This window comes from Pipistrellus kuhlii, unplaced genomic scaffold, assembly GCF_014108245.1.
Source record: "Pipistrellus kuhlii isolate mPipKuh1 unplaced genomic scaffold, mPipKuh1.p scaffold_m20_p_8, whole genome shotgun sequence".
Lineage (NCBI taxonomy): Eukaryota > Metazoa > Chordata > Mammalia > Chiroptera > Vespertilionidae > Pipistrellus > Pipistrellus kuhlii.
Genome location: NW_023425584.1, coordinates 66,804,431 through 66,830,780, shown reverse-complemented (window position 1 = coordinate 66,830,780; position 26,350 = coordinate 66,804,431). Strand labels below are relative to the sequence as shown.

Below are 26,350 nucleotides of genomic sequence, written 5' to 3'. Positions count from 1 at the left end.
CCAGCCTTTGGATTGATAAGCTGCCTATTTGCACTGAGGACACGAGCAGCTGCCCAAACTGTGGAATTTTCCAAAGGCTGCAGAACTTTAAAGTGGGAGCTTGAAGTCATTCCTCTATTTAGCAAAAGTGTGTTAACACCCTCTGGGGGTGAGAAGCTGTCCTCAGATCCCTCACTGTCGAGGGGGAGAAATGGACAGGGAAACAAATGAGAGCGCTATCACTGTGATGGGTGTTGTATGGTGACCCCCAGCGTGTTGGAATATGGGAGACCTGCAGAAATGGTGGTGGTAGCATTATTACTGTTGTTGATGTTATTAACAAATTACAAAGGATGCACAATACAACACACATGAAGGAGCAGCCAGTCTGCTTCAGGTGCTCTGGGGGATGATCCAGAATTGTCATAAAGGAGGGGATGTGTGAACTGCTTTGAACACTGATGAGGGCCACAGGAGTAAGGACTGCCCTGGCAAGAGGAAAGCAATATGCGAAAGAATGATGAGCCGAAACCGGTTTGGCTCAGTGGTAGAGCGTCGGCCTGTGGACTGAAAGGTCCTGGGTTCAATTCCGATCAAAGGCATGTATCTGGGTTGCGGGCACATCCTCAGTAGGGGGTGTGCAAGAGGCAGCTGGTCGATGTTTCTCTCTCATTGACGTTTCTAGCTCTCTGTCTCTCTCCCTTCCTCTCTGTAAAATATCAATAAAATATATTTAAAAAAAAAAAAGGAAGGAAGGAAGGAAGGAAGGAAGGAAGGAAGGAAGGAAGGAAGGAAGGAAGAAAGAAAGAAAGAAAGAAAGAAAGAAAGAAAGAAAGAAAGAAAGAAAGAAAGAAAGAAAGAAAAAGAAAATGATCAAAAGGATGATTTCGGGACCAGGAAGGAAGGAAGGAAGGAAGGAAGGAAGGAAGGAAGGAAGGAAGGAAGGAAGGAAGGAAGAAAGAAAGAAAGAAAGAAAAGAAAGAAAGAAAGAAAGAAAGAAAGAAAAAGAAAATGATCAAAAGGATGATTTCGGGACCAGCAGCAGTTTCAGTGCATCTAAGGCATCGTGTGTGTGTGTGTGTGTGTGTGTGTGTGTGTGTGTGTGTGTGTGTTGGGAGAATGGGTAGGATGGATTGTATTCCTGGAAATGGGGGTCTTTGAGGAGCGGAGCAGTGGAGATAGTCTCATGTTACACATCACTCTGGAGGAGCTGTGGAGGTTGCGCTGACCCCGTGTGGACCTGGGGGCAGGAAAAGGGCTCAAGGGTAAGAAATGATGAGGGAGAGACTGGAATAAGATAGTGGTGGAGAGGATTAAAGGGATAAGGTAGATTTAATAAAAAATAAAATGGGAGGACTTTATGACCTATGACATATTCAGTCTCTTTATATGGGGGTGATGGTTAAATAAGTAATGAGTGAATGAGGGCTGGAGCTAAGAATAACCCTATAGCTTCCCCTCGTATGGTTGATGATGGAACTGAGAGAGGGAAAGCAGGAATGGGAACAAATGAGGGAGAAAAGAAAGAAAATTGGGTTGATAGTGCTGACTTTGAATGGGGAACCTGCTACCTAGAAGCAACAATGATCTGTTTGAAGGATGTAGGGGATGGGCCTTTGGGGAAGTTACATTGCTGAGGTTGTGGCAGAAAGAGAAGAGGAAGGAGCAGTTTTAAAAAGGAATGCTGACCCTGGCCAGTTGGAGTGTCATCCAGTATACGAAAGGGTATAGGGTCAATTCCGGACAGGGCAGATGCCTGAGTTGCAGGCTCAGTCCCTAGAAGGGGTTGTGCAAGAGGCAGCTGATCCATGATTATCTCTCATCATTGATGTTTCTATCTCTCTCTCCCTCTTCCTTTCTCTCTGAAATCAATAAAAACATATTTTTTTTTTTAATGGGCAAAGAACTTGTCTAGACATTTATCCAAAGAAGATATGCAATGGCCAATAAGTACATGATAAGATGCTCAATATTATTAGTAATTAGAGAAAAAAATAAATCAAAGCCACAATGAGATACTGCTTTATACCCATTGAAATGGAAAATAGCAGGTATTAGTGAGGATGTGGAGAAACTGGAACCCTTGTGCGGTGCTGGTAGGAATGCAAAATGGTGCAGCCACGATGAAAAACAATTAGGCAGTTCCTCAAACTGTAGAATTACCATATGACCCAGCAATTCCTATCTTAGATATTTGCACCCAAAGAAATGAAAGCATTGGGAATGAGCCTGGTTCCCAAGGGTCAATGTCAGGGCCTTGGACACAAATATGTGTCCATTCATTTGTTTATGCTTCTGCTTTATTTCCTGAACATTAGAGATGGCTTACAAAAATACAATAAAACAAGGCCAGGACAAATACACATTTTAGGGGAAGGTCAAGCTGGAGACAAAGGTGGAACACACACACACACACACACACACACACGGAGGCAGAGGGTCCTACACAGTTACTAAAGTAGAACCACTAATTTGACTCCATGGATGACTAGGACAGTCTCCTAGCTTTGAGCTGGGGACAGGGACCTTCAAGCTGGCTTTGACATTCAAGAGAAAGGCTGTCGGTAGCTCTGTGGAGAAAAGCTTTTTCCGGAAGTGCCCACAGCATGTGCCTTATGTGGCCCACAGAGGCCCATATGTGTGTGTGTGGCACAAGCGTGGGTGTTCTTTAAGACCTCTAAGACCTCACAAAGATGAAATTGCTTGGGGGACACCATTAGGAGAAGTAGGAGCATGGCTGACTGGTTCAGGCTGGAGGCACATGGCTGGGCTGGAACCCCAGCTTTGTGTCTACCAGTGGGGTCTCTGGTGAATAGAGTTACTTTTTTAAGCCTTAGTTCTCTGAGGTAGTGAACGGGAATAAAAACTGAACCTGACATATAGGACTGTTGTCAGGAATTTTAAAAATCAGGTAGTTAGCCCTAGCCAGTTGGGCTCAGTAGATAGAGTGTCAGGTTCTATTCCGGTCAAGGTTGTGGGCCTATCCCCTGATTTTATATTAAAAATCAGGTAGTAAAATACAGCCAATGAGAAGATAATATACAACAAATACTTGAGAACATGCTGGGCAGGGGGTAATAACTCACTCAAGAAGATTTTTCATTAAAAGTTATTACAGTATTTGAGGTTTTTATTTCATCATAATGGAGTAAACTTTGTTTACCTAAACAAAAATCCACTGAAACCGGTTTGGCTCAGTGGATGGAGCGCCAGACTGTGGACTGAAAAGTCCTAGGTTCGATTCCGGTCAAGGTCATGTACCTAAACAAAAATCTTTCAGAGGACCCAGCCCTGAGCCATGTCACCCTCTGATGCTCATTCAAGGCGTTACCTCACCCAGTGACAGGATATGATGTTTTGTTCCCAATAGGGCCGGAGACATGGAGTAACTGTTGTTCCTCCATGGGCAGTGAGGCCAGGATCTCACCTTGGGAGAGTCTGGGTTCAGACCTCCAGGGAGCAGCTGCCCTGGCATTTTCCTCTTCCCAACTGTGAATCCTGAATGCCTTTCTCCCCAGCTTCTGTAGCAAGTGACTATCATGCCTGGTCCCAAAGTCAAGGGCAGTGTCACTCCCCCACTTCCTTTGCGGAAGTCACGGAATGGCCAGGATTTTGTCACACCCCCTCCTAAGTGGGACGGGCTTCCAAGTGAACAGTTGGCATTCCTGTGGGGACAGGCCCTGTGCACTCTGTAAGGCCACCCCGGGGCGGGACTGCCTCCCCTCCCTCACCTACGCTCTGCCATCAGCAGCTGTTTGCGACAGGTGCTCAGGCTCTCCACGGCAGATGGTGACCAAAATGGGCCTGTTGGCAGGTTGTACCGCACGCCGCCCGCCCATCGCACACATTGATGTGCATGCAAAAATGTCTGAGCTCTCGGCTTTGTTCTACAGGCGCCTGCCTTGGGTTTCAGGTGACCCTGGGGGGCTCATTCCAGAGGACACCCTTGGTCCCAAGGCCACCCCCTCAGTCTGAGACCCTTCAGCATTTGGCCACGCGACATGAATGGGGCATGTGCCTGCTCCCAGGCACAGCTTTCGGACTCCTCCATTCTAAGACTGTGCAGCTCCTCGCCAGTGTTTGCCTGGGATGTGGCTGTTCCCCAGGGTGCCCCAGGACTGCTTTGAGCTCAGCCTGGACCGGAGGGCATGAAGGCCAAGCTGCATGGGCCAAGGTCACAGGCCGCTAGATGCAGAGGTTGTACTGTGCTTTGCGCCTCCATCTGTTTCCCCAGTGCAGCCCTGCAAACATTGGACGAAGAGATGGGAGCAGGGGCTGCTTCACTGTGGACTGGATCCCAGATACACTGGGAGCCTTATCTTCAGAAAATAGCAAGTCATGGCTGTGCCCAGTGCCAGGGCGACTGAGGGCTCAAAGTTGCTCTCCAGAAGACCCCTGCCCTGAGCAGAGTTGCTCCCTTCCCTGGCAGTTCCCCCACCCTTTGAGGATCTGGGCATTGCTGGGGCTGCCACCCAGCTCGGCCCACAGCCTCGCAGGAGCCCCGCCTGCGCTGTGTTTGGGCTGCTCATTCCAAACAACTAAGCAGCCAAGGCAACCAGATGAGGTGACATCTGGCTCGAGACTGCTGCCAAGTCACTCCTGTTCCATTCCTGGCAGGAAGGAGGTGAGCTTTCGGTGCCAGATTCTTAAAAGGAGAGAATAAAAATGTGTGCTCCACGCCCCGCATTTTTCTTCTTTTTACCCTGACTCCTCAGCTGTCACTTTGCTTTCCCTGGAACTTGGACACCTTAAGGATCCAAAACCGTCACTATTTTAGACCAGACTTTAGTGCCTGGTGGTGAACAAGGAAAGCATTGGAGTAAATGATGTGAATAGGGTGGAGTGGCAGTTTCAGAGGTGAACTCTGAGGGGAAATGCCCATAAGCACACACACATACATGCTCATGCACATACGCATGCACATGTTTGCACACGTTCACCCACACATGCTCACACACATGCTCACAAATACACACGATGGATCGTGAAGCAGGTTTCAGAGGGTGACAGAGAGGACTGTACATTAAGCTCTCCATGGATAAGTTCTGCAATGTGTGAATTTCTAGTGAACTGAATAGGCTCAGAATACAACTATAGGAACTCAGTACCATGCTTCCTGCTCAATATGGAGGAGAAATAGTAATGATTTTCACTACATCTGATTCTTTGTAGAGTGTCAGGCACAGCCTGGTGCCTGTGGGCCAGGATCAAACTGGAATCCAGACTCATCCACTTATGCTGGGTGAGAGGGAAAGGGAGGCTGAGATAAAGTCTAGCTGGTGGCCAGGTATGGTATCCAATAGCAGTAGCAACTTGATAGCTGTGTGACCTCGGGAAAGTAACTTAACCCTCTGAACCTCTGTTTGGCATCTGGAAAATAAGAGTAATAGCCTTTAATAATTGTCTTTTAAGCTTTGAACAAATGCCTCTACTAGGTAATATTGTCATTTTAATTTTAGAGATGAGGAAGTTGAAGTACAGAAAGGCTAAGTGAGTTGGCCAAGGTCATTCAGGTAAGTGGGATATCCTGACCCAGAAGGGGAGAGGAGGTAGAAGGGATGCTCAAGAGCAAGCAGGCTAGGACTTACTTCAGGAATGTCAGCAGAGTGGGCGTGCTGGCATTACCCCCTCCATGCTGTCGCCATGCACTGCCTGCTTACCTTCAAGGCAGCCCCTTTCTCCCTTGGCATCAATTAAACTGGCAGCCTACGCCCTAACACAAAAATGTGTTATTTTTTCACAAGTGACCTGTGTCTACCTGCTCTGTGCTGGTTCCTTTGATTTCTTTGAAGTGTGCAGAGATTTCTCTATCTCTTTGAAACATCTTGTTGTTGGATCTACTTTTGTGGCCAGCTGAGAACTCCTTGAAATATATCCAGTTCAAGGAACCAAGGTGAGACTCATGCTGAGTTGGCCTTGAGTCTCGCCTTGTCAGATGTGACATTTGCTTTGTGTCATTTGTGAATGTGATAAACAAGGCATATATTTCACAGTGTAGAGGTGGATGTAACATGCCCTTGCTCTCACCGTCAACTTTTCATCAGGCCCCCCTTGGTCCTGGTCAAGGTCAGGGATAGATTTTAGGGGCATGAAATGAGTAAGATGGGATGGAGGGCCGTGGCCACAGCCCAGACAAGGTCCATGGTGGCTGATCCTGGGAAGTGTCAGTGCGAGTGGGGCGGGTTTGTGCACCATTCGGGATGCAGTGTCATGATTTGCTTGGTAAATGTGAATTGTTACAAGACATCAGATAGGGACAAGTGACATTAGCAATGAGATGTATGGCTTGGGGGACATGTGGCTGATGATGTTGTGTACCAAGAAAGGGGACAGGAGAAGATGAATAACTAGGTGGAGAAGAAGAATGGCTCCAATTTAGGATGTGCCAAGGCTGAAGCTTGTAGGGGTGAGGGATGAGTGGCAGGTTTCAGTAAGCAGGTAGAGAGAAGGGTCTGGATCCCAGAAAATATAGAGTCTGAGTCATCATTGGCCTGAACAACACATTGGCATATAGCTTGCATTTTCATGATCATTATATTTATATCTGAATGCCTGTTCTGTATCCTATAATGACTGCATTCAGAATCCTGATCAGATATATATTCTGAGCGTTTCATCCAGGACCACTTAAATATTTAAGCTACTCTGGCAATGCAGAGATAATCTGAGTGGATTAATAGGATGCAAAGAAGAACCAATAGATATGAACTTCTTAGACTTTCAATAAGAAGCAGTGGATAAGCTGACAAGCTTTTATACCAAATTCTCATTTTGTTTCAAGAGTAATCATGAGATCAGGAGCACAGCAGAAAACCTGTGTTGTCACCCACAGGGACCTGGCTTACCGACAGGAAACAAAAGCCAGAGATAAATGGCCACATCTCCGGGGGTGAGAGAGTATAAAAATCAAGGTTCTCAGGATCATGTCCTTGGAGAAGCCTTATTTTGCATCTTTATAGTGATAGTCAATAGGAAATATGTAAGTTAAGCATCCAAGTTTTCATTATATGGAAAGTGGGTACTGTGAGTAAATACTCTGCCATTGGCCTGGTATATTGTCACACAGTGTACTAAAGTACTTTTTAGTTAAGAATGGGCTCCAGAGTTGAACTGCCTGAGTTCAAATCCTGGCTCCGCTCTTCTCTGTGCCAAGTGTCCTCCTTACAGAAACAGGGATCACAATGACCACAAACTGGGGTCTTTCATCAGAGGGGCTGTTAGGAGTAATGCAGCCAGGACGGGCCTGGCCCAGAGTAAGCACTCAGTGAAGTTGTCAGTGTCACCTCTTAGCTCCTCTCCATCTCCACCCTCCCCCGATGTGCACATTCTGTTCCTAGCCTTACAGAGATGCAAATTTTCACTGATGTCTTAATAGACATTGATCAAGATATTTCTTCATAAAAAAAAAAAAATCAAAGGAACAAATGTTATCCTCAGAGACCTGTGTCCAGATTCTCCTCAATGGCATGCCAGTCCCATCCATGCTGTGCAGCTTGTGACATTCAGTACTGGAGTGGGCGGAGATCTTGGCCATGAGCCACCAGCGCTCTGGTGTGGGACATCTGCTCCCCAGGCTGTGTCTTCATAGTACCCAAGCTCTGCATGACATGCGAACATGGGTTGTGCTGGGGGAAAACAAGAAGGAGCGACATGAGGGTTCAGTTAATGAGGCTCTGGTCTTCCCACCTTCTCTGGGCATATCCCTGCCACCTCAAGTCCTGCAGTGTGACATTCCAAGGCTCCAAAAGAATCCTAACATCTTCAGAAACAATAACACAGGGTGAGTTGTGCTACTGAAATGGAACATACTATTTAATCTCATCTATTCCTTAAAACAGTACTGAGAGGTCGATCTCCTATCCCCATTTTGCAGACTAGAAGGCCAAGCCTCAAGGTCACGTGGTTTGCTAGAACCAGGGGTAGATCTTAGACTCCTCTTGTCACATCCATCTGTACAGACGTGACTTACTTGAGGGCCCCTGGAGACCTTCTGAGGAAGTTTTAATACTTAGAGATACATAGTGCTCCTTTAAATATGAAGTGCCATTGTCTTAACTCCAGTTAACATGGACTTACATCACCTCAACTGGCAACCACACCGCTTACATTGCTTTACCAAGTTTAAGTTGTATAATTATCTTATGTTCTTGCCAGCCTCTCTCGAGGGAGTTCCAGTCCTCCTGCTGGTTCTGAGCCTTGAAGAAAATTAAAATTACGCCTTGGCAAAGAGCATCCATAGCCTTTTTTCAATTCTTTCATTTTCGTTTTCCCATTTCCCCCTCCCATCCTCCCGCCCGCCCTCCTTCCTCTCTAGAAAAAAATCCTGACTGTCTTTCATTGCTAAGAAGCTCAGACAGCCTGAATAGAGTCTCCGTTAATCCAGACCCCTCCACCTTATCTCCACTTGGGTTTTACTTTTCCCTTTGTTAACTTATTAGCAATTAGAGAGCCCAAGAGTGAGTCCTCCAACATTGTTGCTTAGAAGTTGAGATGGTGGTGCCCCAAATCAGGAAGCAGGGTGCCGGTCACCTGCAGCTTCTGGACAGCATGCTGACAGTGCCTCAGGGAAACAGCCTTGCGGGCGTCCCCCACTTACCACACTGTGCCATTACAGAGCCTCAGTGTAAAGGGACAAAAGCTCCTTTCTTTCTTTCTTTAACATCATTTTATATCCTCTACCATGTAAGGCTGGAAGCTAAAGCATTAAAGCAAAACATATCTTAAATGAATTTCTCATAGAGCTTATATTTTATTTTATAGTCCTATTTTTAGTTTCCTCTGATTAAAAAAAAAATCACAATCATTTAATTCTCAGCCCTAGACAAGACAGTGTGAGGTTACCCATATTTCAGCCCTAGAGAGAATTTCTGCTTGCAAGCTGGCCGGCCTGTTTGCAGGTGACAGATGTGACCTACTCCAGGGCAGAGAACATCTCGAGGGAGGTTTTAATATCTTAATATTGAAATGAGCACAAATTTTATTGTCTTAATCAGTGGATTAAAAAAAAAACAATAAAGTTACTCAGTCTCATTTTTTTAAACTCAGTGTAAGAGGATTTTAAGAAATTGCCATTGCTTTTTAAGCTTCTCTGTTCAGAAGATTCTTCCCGCAGTGGTGAGGAGAGATGGTCACACGGTGGTCTGTTGTGTAGACACTGCCGCTCGGCAGGGAGAAGGTGTGTGCTCATATGTGCTCAGAGTGGTTGTACTTTGTGTTTGAAGAGAACAGGACTTGTCTTTCATCATTTTGCGTGGGGTCAGGCACAGGCGTATCCATTTAAAATGCAGCAGAATTTTTTAATATAAATTGCCTTCTTTCAGAATATATGTTGCTTTAGGTTGCATTGAGGAATACTTTTATGAATGAAGAAAGGATTTATTTATGATAATTAATGGACTTTACAAAGTCATAATGAACATGTTTCAACCATTTGAACAAATAATTTTATTTATTTTATAAAAAGCTGATGTGTATTTTTAATTTAATCCAATTTAAAACCACATTTCTTAAAAGGGAAAGCTCCTCAATTGCACAGGCCATGTGTTATTCAATTCTGGTTCCCTGGTACCTTTCACAGTGCCTTGAAGGGACACATTAGTATCTTGAACTAAATTGAAAATAAAAAATTTGCCTAAGGAGCCATATGTGTTTATGTGTACGTATGTGAATAGATATAGATATAGATATAGCATTCAATATAAAATAGAAAGCATTATGTTATATAGGTAAAGCTTTAAGATGCTCAATACTAGTGTCTCTGTGCAGGGGTTATGTATTCAAAATTATTGTCAAAACTCAACCATAAAGAATTGTCAAAACTCAACAATAACAACAAATTAATTTTTAAAAATAGGTAAAAGATTTGAACAGAGATGTCACCAAAGAAGATATACAGAAATCAAATAAGAACATTAAAAGATGCATAGCAGTATCTGTCATTAGGAAAATGCAAATTACAACCAAGTTGAAAGACAGTTCCTACACACCAGTTACAATGGCTAAATTAAAAATAGTAAGTGCTGACAAGGATGCAGGGCAAACAGTGCTAGTGGGAATGTAAAATGGTACACCAGTTTGGGAAACCATTTGGAAATTTCTCATCAGATTGAATATGCATTTGCCACATGACCCAGCGATCCAACTCCTAAATGTTTACCTAAGAGAATTAAGATTTATGTGCACACAAAAACCTATACCGGAATATTTATAGCAGCTTTATTCATAATAGCCCCAAACTGGAAACAACCCTGATGTCCTTCAGTTGATGAATGGATATCCAAACGTGCTATGTATTCAGCTGAGAAGGCCCTCCTATCTCACCTCTAGATGACTTTGAGGCCCTGTGCAGGCAGAGAGAAAATGACTAGGCAGACTAAAAGCTTCTATAGCCACAAAGCTCTATATTTGCTTCAATGTACACACAGCCAGAAGGTGGTAGATATTGCTTCATCGCATGTAAGGAATCCTGATTATTTGCTAACCGTGTGGAGATGTCAGTGTCCACATGTGAAAGGGAAAACAAGCCTTACAGAATTAACCCAGGAAAGTCACTGACCAATGAACAGCACCAGCAGCAATAACAAACCGATTTTCAGATTTACATTATATAATTTTACATGCCCAGTTTTCAAGAAAAATATTATGAGACAAAGAAACATGGAAGTACAGCTTACTAGACAAAGGCTTTAAATCAGCTATTCTAAACTGATATGAGCTATTATGCTGGAAGAACTAAATGAAACTATGTCTAAAGATTTAAAGAAAAAGTGAGAACAATGTCTCACCAAATAAAGAATATAACTAAAAAGATAGACATTACTTTTAAAAAAGAACAGGCTGGAAATCCTGAATTAAGTAGAACAAAACACACAAACCAATCGCTAAAGGGGCTGTGTTGTCAGAAAAAAGATGAGGCAGTGGAGATAAGTTCATTGAGATTATTCAGTCTGAGGGTCAGAAATGGAAAGAAATGATGATACGTATTTGTTTTTTTATAGTGTGATAAATAAAAGTTATCTGGGGGGGAAAGAAGCACAATTTATAAAAGGCTCTGGAACTCACAGCTCAAAGAGAGAACATGTTTAATAGGAGGGTAAGTCCCTAGCTTCTCATTTTACAGTTGAGGAAACTGAGGCCCAGATGATAGAAAACTGCCCAATGATGGATATGGGTGTCTACCTCTTCTACAGTTGCAGTGGGGGCCATCCCAGTGGACCCCAGACTGCCCCAGTTTTAGCGCTAACAGTTCCACATCCTGAGTAGCCCCTAGTCTGGGCAAGTCATGACCGGTGGCCACTCTGTGGTTCAAATCTGGATGAGTCCTCTTTCTCCGAATCCCTGAGACTTGGGCATGAAGGAGAAATTGTGGCATTCAGAAAAGTTCCTTTTCCTCGCTGAATTCAGTGCACTAAACTGAAGCCGCTGGCATTTTGCTTTATTCCTTTTCTATTCAACCTTTCAGAATGAAGGAGCTTTCCTCTTTATGTAATCTGCATTTCATCCCCAAGGTGAACGCCAGTGTCCTTGGCTTCCTCTGGAAAGTGACAAGTGGGTTCCTTTGTATACTAAATGCGAAGGATATAACAAAAACAGCTGATTTTTTTTTACAACAGATATGAAAAATAAGTTAATTGATTATAGATATGAAAAAGCAATTACCACCCTTAGAGAGACAGACAGACAGACAGACATTTCCTATAAAAATGAAAGCCATGAAAAGAAAACTCATATAGGAAACGTCATTTTTATAGGAAACAGAATTCTTTTTCACAATTGCAGTCCTCAAAGGAAAGATCAAATCCAGAGAAAGCAGCAGCCCTTGAATGTGTGATTGACATTAGTATCTCATGGGTGCAGGAAGCACTGTGAAGCCAGAGCCAATGGGCAGTGGCACCTTCCAGCCATGCAGCCTGACCTCTCATGGGAGGGCAGGGGATGCAGGTGACCTCTAAGGTCATCTGCCATGCTGTTGCCTGGGGCAGAGCTTCTCAAATTCTAACATGCACTTGGATTGCCTGGAGATGATTGTAAAAAAAAAACACACACACACACACAAAAAAAACCCGAAACCGGTTTGGCTCAGTGGTAGAGCTTCAGTCTGGGGACTGAAGGGTCCCAGGTTTGATTCCGGTCAAGGGCATGTACATTAGTTGCGGGCACATCCCCGGTAGGGAGTGTGCAAGAGGCAGCTGGTCAATGTTTCTCTCTCATCAACGTTTCTAGCTCTCTATCTCTCTCCCTTCCTCTCTGTAAAAAAAATCAATAAAATATATATATATTTTTTTAAAGATTCTGATTCAACAGGTCTGGAGAGGGACCCATTTTGCATTTCTGACAAGCTGACAGCCCATCATCCATGCTGAGGAGCAAGGGTGAAGCTCGAAATCCTTACTGGCTACACTGACTGTCCCTTTCCCCCTTCTCTGCTTGTAGCTATCATTTTATGTTGCAAACCAAGAAAAATACCCTTGCTAGTCAGAAGGCTCTTGTGATTTACCACGAGGGTGAGCGGGGCACAGAGGAATGGATAACGAAAGCTGCAGAGTCTGGGAAGGGCAGAGCGCAGGGACACACCACTGCTCTAAGAAGCCAAAAGCGTCCCATTTAGAGGCCACCTTTTGCATCAGCAGGTTTTGTTAATGGACCAAATTAGATCTAACTGTGTCATCTCTTTTTCTCCTCTGCCTCCCTTCGTCCCACAAAGCTGTGAAGGGTCAGTGCCATTCCGATTGGGTCCCCTAGAGGCCATGGCCCCTTTAGGCACTGTCGTTGTCACTGTTGCACAGTTGTACCAGGGCTTTTTTGTTCGCCCTGATTTGTCGCCCTTGCTGGGCCGACAGTCCCTGATGACTCACAGGGGTGATTCTGTGGTTCCAAGCCCGGAGCTCCTGTAGTTCCAGAGTTCACCGTGGGCGGGGCAAACCTGCTTCCTGCACACCTGCTGTTTTGTGGGTGCTCTGGGCCATCCTGAACTGGAAACACATGAGCCTCAATTCAGCTCAGAATAGATGGTGTTTTTTCTTTCTTTCTGGTGGTTTTCTTTAAAAGCGATGCCAGCCATTTTATATCCTTTCCCAGAAGTTCTGATTGATGGCAATCTGGTCAGCCAGAAGCTGCCAGTGGAATAAAACTGCTGACTTGGGCACTGGCCTTGGCTTGAGCTTATTAAGCTTCCACAATGTGTGCATGTGCTTGTGTGTCTGCACGGGTGTGTGTGTGTGTGTGTGTGTGTGTGTGGTGTGTGTGTGTACATGCATGCATGTGTGCGCGCATTCAGGATAGAAACAGAGCATGGAATTTCATGCAGTTGGATCTGGGAGGAACTGAAGGGCTCTCAGTTCCCACAGGAAAAGTAGGACCCCAGGAGTGGACTCTGCCCGGTACATGCTCCCTGCTGCCACCAGAGGGTGCAGTGAGCAACAGAATCCCTGCTTCCGGTGTCCTGCCCCAGAGCCTTTGTCTCTAAGGCAGGCCTGTTGGCCCTGGGCAACAGTTGCAGGTGGAGTTCTTAAAAGTCAAACCCCAATTTTCTGTGGTTTGAATCATAATTTGGATTTCAGTTCATGGAAACATATCTCTCACCATTAAAATATTTTTCAAAAGTGAGCCTAAAATAAAATGAAGCACACATTTATACTTTATGAATAATTATCTAAAAACTCAACACTCAAATAAGGCTGAAAATTCCTTGAGTGGGTGGAGGAGGTGGCGTTAGCCTGGCCCAGACATAATGAGGCTTTAAAACACATGAATCTGATGAGGTTGGCACTTGGATCCCTTCTCCCGCTCCTGCTGGCTTTCCCATTGGCAGCAAAGCCGTTTTTCTGGTGTGGAGCTTCTCTGTGCTTGAATTAGTCATCTCTCTTAACAACGTCCAATTAGATATGCCTGTGTGTTTCCAGAACCCTGTGAATGGGCAATGGGCGGTGGTCAAGATGGCTTTGGACTTGGTGGTCCATTCTAAAGATTCTGAATACTGGGCCATGGCTGGTGTAGATGGAGGCTTAGTAAAGAGGGTGAGATGGATGGGAAAGCTTTCCTCCAACCTGGGGGGTGATGGGAAAGAGCCAGAACTGCTGTGTAGTTACAATATGCCAGGTGCTGTGCACTTTTTATGCTTTATCTTGGATTCTCACAATAGCGCAGGGAGCTGGGTGTTGGGTTCCATTTTACAGACAGAAAATCTGCTTCCAGTGTGAAAATGATAAGAGAAAAAAAAACATAGGAGGCTTCCTGGGCCTATCTGAGAAAGGGTGAGATAAGATATGTGAGAAAGCACGACCAATTCCATGAGGTGACCTTCCAGAAATATCTGAACCAGGTGGCACAGCCTGTAACATCAGCAAGAAAAAATATGCCATAATTAAGACATCAATAAGAGGGGGAGATAGAAGAACTGGGGGGGGGGGGGGAGAGGCGGTGAGCGAGGGGGGGGGGGTGTTGAGGGGCTGACCTGGGGAAGAGAGGTGGGGGTGGAGATAGATCCAGCCTGAAGCCTGGAGAGGTGGAGGACGGGCTCTGGGGAGGGGAGGACAATGCAAAACTGGCCATCACAGACAAGATCTAAATAAGCAGAAAGGCCGGGAAGGAGCCCTGGATCCCTGGCTCTGCATCCCGCTGGGTATGTCTGAGCAGCAGGCCCTGGGAGGTGGCTGAGGGAAGTGACTTCCTCTTGTCAAGTGAGATATCAGATGCCAGGCTGTGGGGAAGAAGCAAACATGGAGACCAGGCGGGATTTTTCCTTTGCCTGCTTCTTCTTCTTTCATATCCGGTTTCTTCAGTGCATTTTTGTCCCCCTGCCCCCAGTTTTGGAGCCACAGCTCTGTGCTGAGTGGTGGCCTCAGCCTGGAGTTGGTGGCCCAGTGTGGACTGCAGGCCCAGCGGCTCCATCATGTGTCTGACACAAGGACAAGGCCCGTCCAGAATGTTCCAGGTGAAGGGAGGTGGAGGAGGATAGCATAGCCCTGTTTCTGTGGATTTTCATCACTGTTGATGGTGTTTGCCTTTCAAATAAAAGTGAATCGTCTGCCATCTTGTGGCAGAGGCCTGGTACTGCCTGGGCCCCGCCTTGAGGCCTCCCTTCCCAATGCTCTCCCAAAGCTATGCTGCCCCACTGGGCTGGTGGGTGGGTAGGAGGTCAGTGAGAGCTTGTGTGGGGAGTAGGAGGGAGTCTGGCAATTTTGGCAATAGCATCACAGGCCCCAGGCGCCAGCCTCAGGTAGAGAAGCTTCTGGGAAGGCCATCCTTGTTGGTACAGGGAAGACTGCTGTCTGTGAAAGGGAAGTCCAGTGCCTGAGGAGGACAGAGCCCATGTAGGCAGGTGAGCAGAGAGGTGGACAGACCTGGAAGCCAGCCATGGCCCTAAATGATAAAGACAGAGGAGGATCTCAGCAGTGTGGCCACAGTGAGGGAAATTCTGAGGTCAATATCTAATGTTATGCAGAATGTAGAAGACTCACATCAGTGTTTGCCCAGCGTCTGGAGTAGGAGCTGGAGGGGCACAACTCACCATGGCTGTGCCTGCAGTAGTGAGTAGAGGAGCTCAGAGGATATGGGATCACCTCCATGGCTAAAATCCTTAGGAACCAACCTTTAATTTGGAACTTGGGTACAGCTACAAGAAATAAGAGATGATTTTAAACCCACCCTAAACAGTCCCTGGCTCTCTGAACTTGGGCCAGGATTGCCAAGTTCCAACCTTGCATCATTTTTTCCCCATAAGCTCTCACCCTGGACACCCCGCAGACCTGGTGCTTATCATCGTCACCAGAATCCTCCCTGCCACAGCCACCTCCGGTCCCAAAGGCATCCTTCAGTGGCATTTCTTCATGTGCAAATACTAGTGATAAATTAGGTGAATGCGTGGCCACTGTACACATTGGCACTGATCCGTTTTCCATCACAATGAGGTCCTTCCCAACCCTAACTCTAACCAGGCCACTTAGGCCATCCCAGCTTCTCATTCTCACTGACATTCTGCATCCTGCAAACAACACAGGTAACAAATGCTGAGTCAGCTGGCATTCAGTCACGGAGGCAGAGAGCATGTGAGGTTTTTGGAGGAGATGGATTTTACAAATGGAATCTGGTGCCTCCAGAATCATTAGAAGGCCGTTGGAGTGAAGGGAAAGGCACCCCTGGATGTCAGGATATCAAGAATTACAGAAATTGCTAGAAACTGCCGATGACTCGACTCGGCAGCGTAGGAGTGGGCAGCTCTCGGGAGGAGCGGCAGTCTGAGGTGTACTCTCTGGATGTCTCTATGCCCATCCTCACAGCCGCATCTTGAGTGCCCTCGGGGACCCCCATTCTTCCTGGATCTGGCCTGCCAGGTCCCACCAGTGCCTTTCCCGTAAGTGGCATCTAAACCCAAGCGGTGGCAATAGAACCAGGACATGGCGTTTCCAAGCTTCCAGCCGATGCAATGCCAGAGCCAGCTGAGAATGCCCATGTCGGACACACACTGTGAAAGACAGATGATGAGAATAGAGCTTCCTTCAGATGGCTGTTGTGAGGCTAATGTGAAGCCGCGGTGCAGGGTGCGGCATATGGCGAGCCCTCGAGAATCGCTGGTTTATAAAAAGAATGTCAAAACTGAAACCAGAATGGCTGCTCATCATTATTTCTAACCCCTGTAAGGAGACTGGCTGCTCCTGAGCATGGGGTCTAACCCACCGCTGTAGGGAGGATGCTGCCCCTCCCCATCCGGCCTGCTTGTCAGGTCCTCACTGGGCCGGGAGGAGCTTCAGGGGAAAGGTGCAAGTTCTCGGAGGGAACTGTGGCAGGGAATCATGCTGAATATTAACATGGGATTCCCGATGCCCTGCAGATGTGAGGACTGACGGACAGTCGGAGATGGGTCAGTCCCTGTATGGAAGCACAAGCCCCAGGCCCTACCCGGCCCCCTGTCCAGAATGGGATCAGAGACGCTGGGGCCGAGTCTCTGTAGTCTTGTGCTCAAACGCTGCAGGCAGCCTGGAACAGGAAGAATTGGGGCACAGCTGAAATCCAAACGGGAAAGCAAACAGCTAAGATCCATGGGGAACAATGTCTGTTTCTTAATCCGTCTCCTGCCCCAAATAGGTCCGCTCTCCTCCCCCAACTTGTGTGGACGTGTCTGTTTCTTTCCCTGGCAGCAGGTGCCGTCAGGCCTTCAACTAGGTCACGGGGGCGCTGATGAGCCCACACAGGCCCTCAAGCCATGTCCTCCCCTGACCCCACTCCCCAGGCTCCCAGACCCGGAGAAACAGAGCCCAGACCCCAAGTGACCTCCTGCTGCCCAGGCTGTGTCCCTGCTTCCTAGAACCACAGGGAGCGATGGAGGATCCTGTGAGTGAGCAAGAACCATGAGCTAGAGGCAGAGGACAGCTCTGGGGGGGGGGGGGGGGGGGGGGGGAGGCACTGCAGCCCTCCCTGCCCTTTTCTGCAAGTGCCTCTTCATCCCCTCCCTGCAGCCCTGCTGAGTGCCCTTGGGGACCCCCATTTTTTCAGGACAGCCAGGAAGCCACTCGCCCCTGCTGTTTCCCCTGGGAAATCATGGATGACATAGCTTGCTCAGAATAACTCAGCTGGGAAGTGGCAAAGCCCAGGCCCACAAGGACCAACTGCACATCCCTAGCCACCCGTGTCGGCCTTCCTCCCAGCCCGAGGTGTCCGTCCTTCTGTCTCAGGACCATCTCTGCCCAGGATCAGGTCCTGATGGTGCTTTTCTCCACACAGGTCCTGTCAGAGAATGGCTACGGCCCGATCACAACGGACATCCGGGAGGGACAGACGTTCTACTACGCTGAGGATTATCATCAGCAGTACCTGAGCAAGAACCCCGACGGCTACTGCGGCCTGGGGGGCACTGGGGTGTCCTGCCCGCTGGGCATTAAAAAGTAACATCTCCCCATGTGGCTGGCCCTCGAAGTCACAGCCAAAATGCTTCAGACAAATTGAGTAGTTCCGTGCTTCACGTCATTGGCTTTTAGAAATGCAGGAAGCACAGAGGCCTTGGTAAACACCTGGTTTATTGAGGTGTGATTTACATGAAGCACCATGCCAAATTGATATCACGTAATTTATCTCCTAATCAGCTGTGGTGGGAGTAGAGCTGTGAAATTCTTTGGATCATTTGGGGTCTGAATGAGGATAATGAATATGCTATGTTCACTTTTCTCTTGCTGGAGTCCGGGCCATGGAAGCCAGGGAAGGAGAGGGAGACTGTGGGCCAGATGGGGCATGCTGGAAATCCCTCATCTGAGCCCGGCCCCCTCACAAGCCCTACACCCTCCAGTGCCTTAAAATTCACAAACATTTATAGCCTCAACGAATCATTCCCTGAAATACTTTGCTCTTGGCCCTGCACATGTGTAAGGCTCTCTCTCTCTCTCTCTCTCTCTCTCTCTCTCTCTCTCTCTCTCTCTCCTCAGCCCTCCTGCGGCAAAGAACATGGGTGTGAGCTTGATGAATTGTAACGTGCTGCTTACAGCTATGAGAATTGCTTGTTTTAATAAAGGCTACAATCTAATAATACAAACTGTGTGATGTCTCATCTGTCTTTTACTAGTTCAGGTAGGATATTCCTAAGCATTGTAAGATAGAGGCCTGAGTTATTCTCCCCCACATGGGAAATAAGATTGAAATTTTTGAAAAACATGTACATCTCTGGCTCCTTGCAACTTTAGTAAGAGTAACTGGTTTTTCACATGCATGATACAGCAATCACATTGGGCACTATGCTAGATCAGTCTTTATACTCAAGACAAGAAGAGGTAGGGGCCTAAGCAGTCAACATGTAACCACCTGAATAAAGAATAGAATTGTGGGCCCTGAGAAATGACATGGAGGTGATTGGTGGAATAAGGTAGGAAGTTGTGCCTGAGGTTGCTGCCTCAGGCTGTTGCAGTTACACTGGTCAGTGGAGGCCTCTGTGCAGTGGTGAAGCTTAAGTTGAGAACTGAGTGATCTTAATGATACAAGGGAGACAAATATAAATCAGGAATATATGTTGAATGTTGACAGTGGTATTTTGAAACTGGGAGATGATCATATGGATGTTATTTATTGGTCTGTGAATATGGTGAATTACATTGACTTTTTTAGTTGTTAAATCAACCTTGTATTCCTGGGATAAATCTATGTGATCATGATATAGTATCCCTTTTATATAATGTTGAACTTGATCTGCTAAATTTTTCTTAAGAACTTTTGCTTCCATGTATATAAGGGATATTGGTCTGAGTTTTCTTGTAATGTCTTTGTCTGATTTATGGTATCAAGTTAATGCTGGCCTCACAGAATCATTTGAGAGGCATTCCCTCTCAAATGGGGTGAGGGAGGTGTAGTCGGGGGGCCAGTGTCCTGGAGGAGGGGCCATGGGTGGTTGGCTGGCCAGCCCTGCCCCTGATTAAGTAGGGGGGGGGGGGCCATTGGGAATGGGAGCTGGCTGGGGAGAAGGGTCAGCCAGACCCACCCTTGTTCAAGGTGGGGTGGGGGGGGATTAAGGGTAGGCAGGCCAGGGGAGGGGCTGTGGGATTTGGCCTACCAACCTCACTCCCAGATCTGGCTGGTTTGCTAGCTGCAGTGGGCATCATAGCAACCAGTCATTCTGGTCGTTACAGCATTCTGGTCATTGGCTTTTTATATATATAGATTTTATCCTATGTATATTATAAACTCCCTAATACATTGTTATAATTTTTGTTTTAAACAGTCAATTATTTCTATTTAAATAATAAGAAAACATGTTTTCTATTTACCCATATAATTACCATTTCTAGTGTCCTTCATTCCTTTGGTTGATTCACATTTCCATTTGATATTATCTTCCTTCTGCTTGAATGACTTCCATTAGCAATTCCTATAGTGCATTTCTGCTAGTGATGAATTCATGCAGCGTTTGTATGTCTGAAAACATCTTCACTCCTGAAACATATTTTTGCTCTATGCAAAATGCTACATTGACATTTTTTCTCCAGGAATATATAAAGACTATGCTTTATTATCTGTTTTTGGTTTGTATTGTTTCTAATGAAAAATCTAATTCTGTCACCCTGTGTGAATCCACTCAATTATCTGTTTTTAAGATTTTTCTCTTAGTTGCCTGTTTTAAGTAAGTATATTATTGTAGAGTGTAAAATTGTGACCCCCCCCCCACAATAAAATGTGAGCTTATTTGGATATAGAGTCCTTGTACATGTCACCAAGTAATATGAGTCACACTGGATTAGGATGGGCCCAGGAAGGCAAAAGTGAGTAGAGCCCACGGTATCTCCAGTAGCTTTGCATGCAGGCAAGACATAACATCTTGGCTAAGAGCAGGGGCTGGACATTATCTCTCAACAGGTAGAGATTGAAACCACATAATTTGGTGAGCTCCCCGATGGAGCTGGTTTCCTGGGAAACAAACAGAGAACAAAGCTTGAGCCCTGGGTTTGGTCCGGGATGGAGTGGAGAAAGGAAGACAGGCAGTGAGAGGCTGTGATGTGGGTAGCAGGGCCTTTAAAGTAAACTAGCCTAGAGCAAGTTCCCTTAAATGTCTCAGCCTCAGTGTACTCGTTTCTTAAAAAAAAAAAAAAAAAAAAAAAAAAAAAAAAAAAAAAAAAAAAAAAGAGTTAAAAGGGGCTTCGAGAATTCAAGGGTGATATGTGAGCATTTTGTGTAAAGGACATCACTTTCTGTGAATGTTTTTCATTGAAGAACAAGGAAGATCTACGTAATGGAAACCAAGATTACAGAAAGGTGGGTGGGCCTACAGTCACCAAGGATAGAAGTGGGAGAGGCCTATGGGGGCTCCTTACTCCAACTTTCACACAGGAAGACACACTGGCCTTAAAGACACAGGGACCCTTCTATGAAGGGACTCACCTCCTACAGAAGGAGTCTGGAAAGTAAGGTTTCCTTGATGTCAGTCATTACAATCCTGGGAGAGTTAGGAGGACTGCCCCAGGCTGAGTATCAACACCAGCTGGTGGCACAGAATTTTGCAGGTATTTAAGATGACACTTTAAGACCGCCCCCATTTGACTATTAGGAGGACCACAGGACATAATACTTGGGAAATAGGTCCATAGTCCTTAGAATTTGCCAGCTTGCAAAGACAGTTTCCTCAATATGTACTTAGAATGACTGAGTCTTCAAACTTATTTTTTGTTTATTTATTTTGTTAATCTACACCCAAGGATATTTTCCCCATACACATTTAAAGAGAATTTAGGGAGAGGGAGAGAGAGAAAAAAACATGAGTGTGTGTGTGTGTGTGTGTGTGTGTGTGTGTGAGAGAGAGAGAGAGAGAGAGAGAGAGAGAGAGAGAGAGAGAGAGAGATTCATTAATTGGTTGCCTCCTGACTGGGGCTGGGGATGGAGCCTGCAACTGAGGTATGTACCCTTGACCAGAATTGAACTGGAGACCCTTCAGTCCGTGAGCTGATGCTCTAACCACTGAGGGAAATGGGCCAGGACCTTTGAAACAGACAAAAGCAAAGACAGGGCTCCCTGATCTCATTTTTAATCCCATTTGGGGAACTGAGTGATTTGGTCCCACCTTTTTCAGCCTTGATCAGATTCCTTGTTTATCACCACAGGACTACCTAGTTTCACAATCATCAATCTCCTTTATTCTAGCTCCAAGGGTGATGGGAATTTAGAATTCCAAGTTAGTGCTCAGGAAAAAAGAAACACTCTCTCTCTCTCTCTCTCTCTCTCTCTCTCTCTCTCTCTCTCTCTCTCTCTCTCACACACACACACACACACACACACACACACACACACACAACAAAGCAAACAAAAACCAAACAAAACAGGAATTAAGGAAGGTCAATATTGAGATTAGATCTAACATTCTTAGAAGACTTCAATTCTTCCCTCTAAACTGAATCAATCAGAGTCTAATTAATTCCTGAGTGAAGGCACAAGTGCAGGACCCACCTCGCCCACTCTGTCCCATGTGGAATTAATGAAACGGAGGAGAGTCTCTGTCATCCTGTGCTCAATACCCTAGCTGGCTGGGAACAAGAAAGAATCAGGGCATAGCTCAAATACAGAAGTGGGAAAAGAAACAGGCTACACTCCCCAGGGAGAACTTTCTATTTCCTAATGTCTCCTGCCCCAAATAGCTCTGCTCCTCCCGGTTTGTGTTTATGTGCTATGCTCCTTTCTCTTGCAGCAGATGCCACCAGACTGACAGTGTCTGAAGTAGGTCAAGAGGGTGGTGCTGAATTGACACAGGCCCTCCAGCTAAGTCATACCTTATCCTCACTCCCCAGCCCCCAGTTCCCTGGCATCTCAGGCTGGCCCCTGTCCCCCAGAACCACACGGATTTGGGGAACCCTTGTTCCAGCTCCAGGACCCTGGACTTGCAGGTTTCAGCCCTCTTGGCTGGAATGACAGAGTAAGGTAGATTTTTATATCTTCAGCACTTTTGGTGTCTCCCTAATCCTGAGCCCTCTCATTCCACTCTAGCTCTGATGAAATTATCTGAGGTTATTTATCTGTTTTGCACAGAAGCCAGATACCACACTCCCCTTCTAGTACTTCTATTGCACTTGGAGCTGTTTGAAACAAACAGATAAAAGCAAAGTCAGAACTCCCCTATGCACCAGGTGACAGCATTGTAATAGTGAGTAAGGAATAGTTTTTGCTGCCAAACCTTATTTTAAACACCAGGAGACTGAGAGAAATAAATTACTCACCTAGCATAACTCAGTCTGGGGTAGAATCTAGTGTCAAACCACCGCCTGATAATTCCTACTCCGACCCAGTCTTTGCTATGTCATTTAAAATTTGCATTACCTCCTTCCTTGCTAACCTCTGTTAAGGCTCTAGATTCAGATTTCTTCTTTTCCTCCAGATGCCTTTAAGAGGATAGCAATGACAGCCTATGACTAATATTTCAGAGGAAAAACATTATATTGAAGATGGCCAGCAGCTGTTTTGAAGCAAAAATCCTAATAATGGATACTGTAAACTGGGAGGGGAGAAGGGGGCAGGGAGTTTTCCTTTGTAATGGACTAAAAAATAATCTCTCAATTTCCACGTCTAGGTAGTATGCTATAAATTATAGTAAATCAGTACTCCCACTGTATCATCAGAAAAACCTAAATAACTTTTTGGAATCACAGCATAGGAAAGCTATGAGACCAGTGAGAACTAAAGGGACTAGATATTTCAGAGAACCAACACTGTTACAAAAATGAGGTGATATTTCCAAGTTGCCCACAGGTTTTTGTCCCTCCTCTCCCCTGGGGACATTTGCCAATTGTGAGAGCAGGCTGAGATTTAGAGTTGGCTCAGAAAGAGGCCATCCACAGGAGCAGAGAGAAACCAGTAAAGCTCTCAGTTGTGGTGCAGGTCTAAAGGAGAAATGGGAATCTTAAGAAGCCCCAGGAGCACAATTTCAAGCTGAATGAATGACTGGCAAGCAGCTAGGCTAACCTGCACTTAGAGGGCAGAGGGAGTTGCCGAGCTGTCTCCAATGCTTAGGGAAGAAAGATCCACCACAGGAGGGACCCTGCCTCAAGATCACCAAGCCTGTCCTCCTCGAGACAGGAGCCAAGCTGAAGTTCCTGAGGTGAGAAGCTGGAGATGTAGGTGGGGCACCCAGGTCTCCTTCAAGGCTGAGGAGTTTGAGACCAGCCAGACTCTCAATCAGGATGGTCAAGGCCATGCCTGGGAAATAAGGACCAGGGAGAGAAAGACTGAGTCTGTCTGAGATCTGACTGCAAAGGCAGCCAAACCCAGCTGACCCCTGACTGGATGGAGATGATCAGCCCTTTAATTATCAGCCAACAGAGGACCGGGGACTCTTCCCAGGTGGAAGCAACAGTCTGTGGATGGAATCTCTTTTCCTTTTCTTTTCCTAAATGCACAAAATTAGAATCACTAACCTTACAAAGAAACAAGAACATATATCTCACAGGCTAGACATTAGCATTGCCAAGTATAGATGAAAAAGAAAACCAACTATGTACCAGTAGGTGTGTTAAATATAAGAACACAGAAGGTAGAATGTAAAATAATAGGAAAGTAATTATGGAAACACCCTCCAGAAAATGGCTTGTGAAGCTGTACTCCACTCAAAGCAGACTGTAAGGCATGAATAGAGACAGAATCACCTGGGATTCAGACATTACCACACCAGATATGGAGCTTTAGATGACCCATAATAAATATGTTAAATAGAATAAGGGAAGGTGGACAGAACGAATGAAAAGATTGAAAACTTGGTGAGGTTAGCAAAACAAGGTAAGATTTAAAGAAGTTAAATACCTGGCCCAAGGTCACATGCCTTGCAAGTGACATGGCCAGAACCAGAACATGCTTTTCCCAACTGCACCAAGTTTCCTGAGAGCAAGGTGAGAAAAGATTACTTTCGGTGCTCAACCAGAGTGGTTTCTACAGATTGAGTTTCACTTCCCTCATTTCTGAAAGTATTTCTTCCATCAGCAGTCAACAGCCAACAGTGAGAACTTAAGGGAGTAATGTTTCTGAGACAGCACTGCTGGAGGAAGCCAACTGGATTCAAAAGTCGATATGAGACTTCCCGGGCTCATGCCATCTGCTCCAATCTACCCCTTCTTCTGGCTAGATGGTCATTTGGGAAAATCTGTGCTCTGAAATTATCTAATTCTAAAGGCGCCTGGAATCCAGCAGGAAGAAACCTTTTATACTGTCCCCAACCCCTGACCCCCTGCAGGCAGGGCACTAGGAGGCTCTGTGACTTCTTGTCTTATGAAACTGGTGGGTCCATGATCTCACTCACTACTTAAAAACCTCCAATATTTGGGCTTCCTGGAAAGTCCCTAAGAATGTCAACAAACATAGCTCTCAAATTTTGTAGGACAGCACAAAGTTAATGTAATTAGCACCAAGGCTAATCATTAAATGTGTTTTGCAATGTCTGAATTGTTATCTCTTCATAAGAATTTTGGCTTTAAAATATTTAACAACTTTGTTATTATTTACATACCATAATGTCTGCTCACTCTAGGTGTGCAATGTTTTTCAGTTTCTTTTGTTGTTTTTTAGAAGTTTATAGGTGTGCTGCCATCACTATGATCCAGTTTGGGAACGTTTCCATCATCCCAGGAAGTTTCTTTAAGCTCCTTTGCATCAATTCCCACTCCCACCTCAGCCTCTTCTGATCTGATTTTTGTCTCTGTTAATTTGCCTTTTCTAAATATTTCATGTAAATTTACTTAAACAATAGGCAGTATTATATGTCTGGCTTCTTTCACCTGTCATCATGGTTTTGACATTCATCTGTGTTGTACAACATATCAGAGGTTCATTCCATTTTATTGCTATACAGTATTCTAGTGTATGGATGAATATACCACATTTGTTTATTCATTTACCACCAGTTAATGTAAATCTGCGTTATTTCTAGATTGTGGCTCTAATGAATTATGGTGCTAAGAACATACACATACATGTTGGGTAGATTCCTAGAAGTAGAATTCCTAGGAGTGTTGAGTGATGCATTTTTAATATTTTAAGAAATGCCTACCGGTAACTGTTTACATTACCACTAGCAAAGTAGGAGGGTTCCAGTAAGTACTCTTCCTTGCCAATATTTTTATTGTATTGTTGTTGTTATTTTCATTATAGCTCTTCTGGTTGGTGTATAGTGGTATCTCATTGCAAATTTAATTTGCATTTCTCTAATAACTAATTATGTTGAGTATATTTTCATTGCATATTAGCCATTCACTTATCTGATGAAATATCTACTTAAATAATTTGTCAGATTTTTTCTTGAAAGTTGGGTTGTTTTCCTTCTTATTATTGAGTTGGGGAGTTCTTTATATATTCTATCACTCTGGAATTTTTTATTGCTTCTATTACACCAGTGATTACATTGTTCATTTTTACAAGACTAGTTGTCCTTCTCAATGTATATGTTGGGGTCAGACAAGGGTGATAATTCATCCAAGATCAGCAGTCCCTGCACTGATACTAACCTTGGCAGCAGCTGTGCCCACTGCCTGATTGAGCACACAGGTTGGACAGCAAGTGCAGAGGACAGAGTTTGCTTCCTTCCATCTCTGTCACAAATCAGAACCATGCCCTTGAAACTGTGCAGGAGGCCCTATCTTTAAATTCTCTTTGTGACTATCCAACCACAGCAACTGAGATTTTAAAAAATGGGTCATGGGACCGTAGCCTGCATATTTGAATCTCTCTTGGAAGATGTATTTGGTCCCACTGGAGAAGAGAGAATTAAAATTTAGGTGGAGAAACTATGGCAGCCCAAAACATGTTATGCTAATTTAGCTATGAGGTGGGCAAGAAGGACCCTTTCAGAACATTCTGATGTTTTGAACTTGGCTAGAGACAGATATATAGCATATTCTGGGAGGTGGAGATGGAAGAGTTGTTCTTTCCTGTG

General features: G+C 45.3%; 1 protein-coding gene and 1 long non-coding RNA gene across 7 annotated transcripts in view; one reads left to right on the top strand and one right to left on the bottom strand.

The window, feature by feature from the left end:
• Positions 1-18,495, top strand: part of MSRA (methionine sulfoxide reductase A) — a 334,526-nt gene extending 316,031 nt beyond the window's left edge. For all 6 annotated transcript variants that reach the window (XM_036423765.2, XM_045577004.1, XM_036423764.2 and 3 more), the window contains one exon: positions 17,698-18,495. In XM_036423765.2, coding sequence (XP_036279658.1) covers positions 17,698-17,862 — 165 coding nt within the window. In that variant the 3' untranslated portion in view covers positions 17,863-18,495. The remainder of the gene's footprint in view (positions 1-17,697) is intronic.
• On the bottom strand, positions 2,262-3,539 carry LOC123651806. The gene is made up of 2 exons (XR_006740743.1): positions 3,241-3,539; positions 2,262-3,142 (listed from the first exon to the last, which is right to left on the bottom strand). It is a non-coding gene; the product is annotated as an uncharacterized LOC123651806 (long non-coding RNA).
• Positions 18,496-26,350: the final 7,855 nt, after the last annotated feature.